We start from the raw sequence: 6,000 nt of genomic DNA, 5'->3' as shown, positions 1-6,000 counted from the left end.
ATTATGATACACCTCACTTTGCTAAAGCAGAGTTACCAAAAAAAACTGCGCTCTGGACATAAGGTCAAATGTTCAATGAGTGTTTGTTTTGCGAATGTATTTATTCATTGATCACATGATCAATCACAGTATTCACACACTAAAAATGATGCTTAAACCACAGGGGGGGCTGTGCTATGGGTGGCCCAGGCACCGCCTATGTGTAAATTCATGCATAATGTTTTTTCTTTCCTCGGGTCTTGTTTTAAATTCAGACCATTAAGTGAAACTACAGACACATTCCCACATTGTGGCAAATAGCCTAAAGTTCCCAACCAGATTATGAGCGAGAATTTATGCGTGAATGAGAGTCACATTTCTTCTTGACTCTAACACAGACTGCACGGCAGACTTCACTGACCTCTCTCTCTTTCTCTCTTTCTCTCTCTCTCTCTCTCTCTCTCTCTCTCTCTTTCTCTCCCTCTCTCCCCCCTCCTCTCTTCCTTCAGTCGGGTGTGAGGAGATCTCTCTTGGAGCTGGAGAGGAGAGGTCGCTCGTCTCTCTCCTCCAGTAGCCACCGGGCTTCTCCGCAGCCTCCCGCCGCTTCATCATGGATCTGGGGACTAAACGAGTCGCTGGGATTATCGCTCAGGTCGCCCTGCTTCTCTCCAGCTCGTACGGGACAACCGGAGAAGGTGAGCAGGCTGTGCGCTCTTTTACTTTTCCCGGCGGTGATGGAGCGAACCCGGGCAGCGCAGACCCGGAGAGGAGGCTTTAAACGGGGCTTCATTCTTCTGTCATCCTTCCTGGAAAACACCAGTGTTTTCTTTCCTGGATGCAGCGATATTCCGCTGTTTGTCACATGCAGTTGTTATGTTAAGTTGGATAAAGTGCAGGTATTTATTTTCTTGTAAAGGCTGGGGGATGCAGCGCGTCTCGGTTGCGCGCTGGCGCCCGGTTGTAAAGGAGAAACAAGGGGAATTAAAGTGGTTTTATATGAAAACAGTGATTTCAGTGTGATTCACTAAAACCGTTGATGACAGTGGATGGCAGTTATAGCTCTGTGGGCACATATTGGGCTATTTGAAAGCAGGTAGTCTATTCAAAGCCCCTTTTTATTCACTCCAATTAATTAGCTGCTTATTGACTTCCAGGGTTAAAAGGACCATTGCCTCTTGGGGAGCTTTGCGTAATCGAGGATGCTGTTGTTCTGGACAGACTCCTTCTGTCAAAGAGAAATTTCCCTGTCACTCAAACGTGTTAGAAGCCAGTCCATTCACCGTGTGGGTAAAATAACACTATGGCTTTGTTTTCTGGTTAATTTGGTGCTCAGCGCGGCATGATGAGCATCCTGAAACTGAGCCACGTTTGTGCTCACGCACTCCGCACAGCAGTCGGAGTGCGAAGGTGTGTGAGAGAGAATAGGGCTGTATTCGGGTCGCTGGTTTGATGATTTTGAACTCTGTGATAGGAATGAAGGAGAAATTGTCTTTGAGTTATTTTGTGCCAATATACCACAGTGTGTTAACAGGCAGTTTAGCCCAGCTGTGAATGTGCAGGGAGGGAGAGAAATCCAAGCAGATAAATGGAGAGAATCCAGATGAAGAGAGGAGAGATATGGAGATGAATCTCATTGTGTAATGAGACATGCCTGGGTGTAATTGAAGCAGATGGCTGTAAAAGTTCTCCATCCATCCACGGTTTTACTCTCTTCTCCCACAACTCATTCATATGCCACCTGACACCCTCTTTATTTTTGTGTATTTTATTTCATCTCCCTGCCATGTGACCAACATCGTCGGCATCATCGCTGTCTTCTCCCTGTCTGGCTTCCTCTGAGTTTTAATCTGCTCCACAGTCATCCTTCTAGTCCGCTCTGTGACAGGCTGTCTCTCACACATCATCATGAAAATGTCAAATAAGCAGCATGCTCAGTAATCATTGAGGTCTGATGTTTCTGCTGCTGTTTGATGGAAAGGCAGTCGGCTGTAAGACAGTAGAAGCGTGAGAGAGACAGATTGCTTCCTCTCCAGCTGGAGAGATGAACGGAGAAACGAGGTGATGATGCAGGGAGGAGTATGTAGTTAGGACAGATCGGTAGTTTTTCAGCCTTCCTTCCTTCCTTCCTTCCTGTTCTTCTGTCCTTAAAAACAAAATCTACAGCTTCTCCAACATATCTGAATCTCTCAGTTTGCTTCTCCATCGAAGGCTTCTCCTCTAAATCTCTCTTCCTCCTGCGGTGTCTCTCTTTCAGCTGCTTCTCCTCCTTCCTGCTGTTTCTGACTCAGATCCTCTGCTAACTCTCCATCCTTTCTTTCCCGATTCATCTTTCTGCCCGTTGCTCTTTTTTCTCTGTCTTCTTTTCCTGCTGCGTCCTATTAGCTTCTGTCCACCCCTTGTCTTCTACCTGGATCTCTGCACTCCTGCTGTTTCTGATTCAGATCTGCTGTCAACTCTCCGTCCTGTCCTCCCCGATTTGTCTTTCTGCTCGTTGCTCTTTTCTATCGGTCTTCTCTTCCTGCTGTTTCTCTTTAGCTTCTGTCCACCCCATGTCTTCAACATGGATCTCTGCCCTCCTGCTGTATCTGAATCAGAGAGCTGCTGCTGGGTAGCTTGCGCCTTCTTTCCAATCTGTCCTCTTTTTGTTCCCCCTCCTCCATGTTTTCTCCATTTCATGACCACATCACCTCATATCTCTCATATCTACCCTCTGCAGCTGATCTCTTCTTTCTCTTTGCTTGTTCAGGTAATTTTCTGATTCTCTTGTTGCCTCATCTCTGCTGCTGTTTCAACTCATTCTCAATTAATAAAGTTTTTTTTTCTTTCTTTTCTTGAATATTTTCAGAGTTAGCATCACCACACCTATTCAACAACAGACAAAAGTCTGTGGTGCAACGACTAAATCAACAAAAACATTTTTTTAACAGGTAACGTGTAAAATGAGGAATGAAGAATGTAAAATTCTCTGCAGTTTTTTCCACATGTTCTCATGCAGTGATAGGCAGGGGGGAATCTCCATCGTATCAGAGGTGTAAAACAATGTCTGATCAATACTGAATATGTAATTAAAGGTCAGTGTTGGCCCAGTGTGTGTGCTTTCTATTGGTCCAGCACGAGATGCAATCAGTGTTTTCTGCCATGAATCTTGTGTTTCCTCTTTGGTGTCCTTTGCCTTGGCAGCTCTGTCTCTGACTGCCTCTGTTTATCTCGCGTGGCCTGACCCAACAGCACACTCATCATGCACAGATCATAAACCACAGCAGCATAATAAGTTAAGTGTGCAGAGGTGGAGGGATCCCAGCTGCAGGTTTCAGGCTGAGCTTCACATCTTCATTCCCCCCTAGAGACAGTTCACTGTTCATTATGGAGGTGGTACAAAATGACAGCAAAATAGAAATACATATTTTAAAAGCCACAGATGGTGCTCTGATGACTTGTTAGCTGGAGGAGTGAAGTGCTGGGGTTTATGTGTTGATATTCAAGGAAGTCACCGTGTGAAACAGCTACCTCCAGGGCTGTAAAACCAGCGTGCGTTTAATCGCTTTTTGATATTAACAGCGTGATGGAGTCGCTGTGTGTTTTGAAACAGCTTCTTACACGGAGGTAGATGAATGAAGGCAGGTTGGCCTCGTGTTTGTGGAGACCATAGTGTAACTGAAAGGTGTGATCCCCATAGCAGGCAGTAGCCATTGTTTGTCATGGTGATTTTTTTTCATCAGAAGAGGACGACGAGAGTGAACCAAAACAGTAAAGCTGCAGGTTGTAAAACTATGAGTAACACCTTTCACATTATACACAGTCATTTAATCTACTTTAATATAAAAATATCAATTTGTGTGACATTAACCTAGCCATGTATCTCACATTTTTACTTTGACCTTGTTGTTTGTATTTTAAGTGACCACACGTAGATGTAAAGCTGAAAGCGAGAGCAGAAATCTCCCTGGCATTTTAAAAGATCTACACCAACATCAGGTTTGTGTGTCATCGTAAAAGATCAACGGCTTCTGTCAATAGTAGCGTGTTTTGCACTTACGCTCAAAAATCATATAGTGAGAAATCTATCATAAAGAGCAAGAGAGACTAATTTTTCCTCTCAGCGCAGCAGAAGAAAAAGACCAGTGTTGCCTCGGGGCACGTTATGCTCTGAATAAAGCATGTGGCTGTCATCATACATACGGGGCATAAACAAGTCAGCCAGCCTAAACTTGTTCCTATGCCCGTACGCTCGGCTTTGATTGAAAACAACAAATTAGCACCCGATGTTTGGCAGCTGTGAAAATGAATTCTGCAAACCACATCATTGAATGTAGCCGTACATCGCTGAACATCACAGATTGATGAGCTGGAACCGTTTCTCTCGATGGATCGTTCCTGTCCAGTTTTATCCCAGTAAACTGAGGCTTTAGCCTCTGTGACTGTGCTGAGAGAGATGCTGCTTGTTCAACAGCATCTCAAAAGGAAAAACAAAGAAACCAAAAAATAACTTCAGAAGGTTTGACTATAAACCTACAGTACAAATCTTCCCTCTTCGTTTAGGTGCTTGGACAGCTGTAGACCAAAGCGTTTTGCTAATGAGAGTTAGGGTGCCTGTTTGAAAATGAGTTCCTCTGATTAAGTTGCAAAGATGTTGGCAGGAGAAAACTGCGTTTAGTGGAGCAAGACTGAGAGTACATTCATGTTACTGGCTCTGTGAGGCTTTAACAGTGACAATGTTAACATGCTGATGTCTATGTTCACTGTCTTAGCTTAGCATGTTGGCATGCCAACATTTGCTAATTAGCTCTTAATTGAAAGTACACCTGAAGCCAACAGGCATGTTGACATTTCACTTACAACCACATAATTTTAACCTTGTGTTGGCGCAAGATAAAAAGTCAGATGTTCATCTGACACTGCCATCCATACAGTCAAGTCTGTCATGGGTGAGAAAGTAAATATGTGACGCTGATAGAAGATGAAGTAGAAAATAGCAGTAGTTTTCTGGAAGGACCTTTCCTGAATAACATTAATCTCAATAACAATATAAGCTTTTCTCTATTACTCTTCACACAGAGCAGAGAGACATTTGTACAGACCATAATGTTTTTTCTTTGACTGCATTGTTTATCAGTGGTCTGCAGTGTCTCTAATCATGCCCTCGAAAAGTTTTGATCTCTTTAGTTATTTATTTTTATCCTGCTTTATTTTGCTGTTCCTTCAAGCATAACTTGAGAGGGTAGACTTTAATGCATTTCTACATCAATTAGTGGATTATTTAATTAATTTTGTCTTATTAATAAGCTTTGTTTTTCTCTGCCTTTAAAAATCCTCCTCATTTTTGGACGTGTTCTGCTTTCTGGGCTGAAGTTCAGTGCAGACGTGTCAAGTTTGATAATGTTATTCCACACTCTTGTCGCTAATTGTACCATGCAGTTATACAGGAAGGCCACTGCTGTGCTCATACGTAAAGTTTAATGTCAACTTTGGGGAAACAAAGAATGATGAATGTATTCCACTGAGGTAAGTTCCATTATGGCTCTTGGGACTGCAGTGTTGTTCCTCCGCCACTTTGGTCCAGACAGGAACAGCATTGGATTGATTGTCACTGTCATGGTTCTCACATTCCATTTATGTTCTGGCAGTTGTGTGTTTTCTTTTCCACTAACTGTCATGTCATGTCATTGACTCTGTTGTGCTTGTGGGTTCTGAGTTTTCTCAAAATGCCATAGCACAGTGTGACCAGCATGGACCCAGCTGACACCTTGTCTTTGACCAGAGAACTGTGGGGCCTGAGGGGACGCCCTGCGCCACCATGACCCTCAGCTCACCTCCACTGAGAGCTGGACCAAGGACACTGGCACTCAACATGATTGGATGAATGTTCAACATTATGTCCCCCGCAACCACATCTGCAACAGCACCTCTGGCCTCAGCTGGGATGGGGCCGAGCAGTGAACCTCTTGTGGCGACATGAAGCACAAACATTGATTAGCAGGAATTCAGGATCAATACAAAAAGCTGAAGGATGGGTTATAAACA

General features: G+C 43.8%; 1 protein-coding gene across 1 annotated transcript in view; it reads left to right on the top strand.

Moving 5' to 3' along the window:
• Positions 1 to 584: 584 nt before the first annotated feature.
• Positions 585 to 6,000, top strand: part of LOC121192776 (contactin-associated protein-like 4) — a 74,228-nt gene continuing 68,812 nt past the window's right edge. The window contains exon 1 of the mRNA XM_041054651.1: positions 585 to 674. Coding sequence (XP_040910585.1) covers positions 590 to 674 — 85 coding nt within the window. The 5' untranslated portion in view covers positions 585 to 589. The remainder of the gene's footprint in view (positions 675 to 6,000) is intronic.

Source organism: Toxotes jaculatrix, chromosome 14, assembly GCF_017976425.1.
Source record: "Toxotes jaculatrix isolate fToxJac2 chromosome 14, fToxJac2.pri, whole genome shotgun sequence".
Taxonomy (NCBI): domain Eukaryota; kingdom Metazoa; phylum Chordata; class Actinopteri; family Toxotidae; genus Toxotes; species Toxotes jaculatrix.
This window is presented reverse-complemented; position numbering and strand designations above follow the sequence as displayed.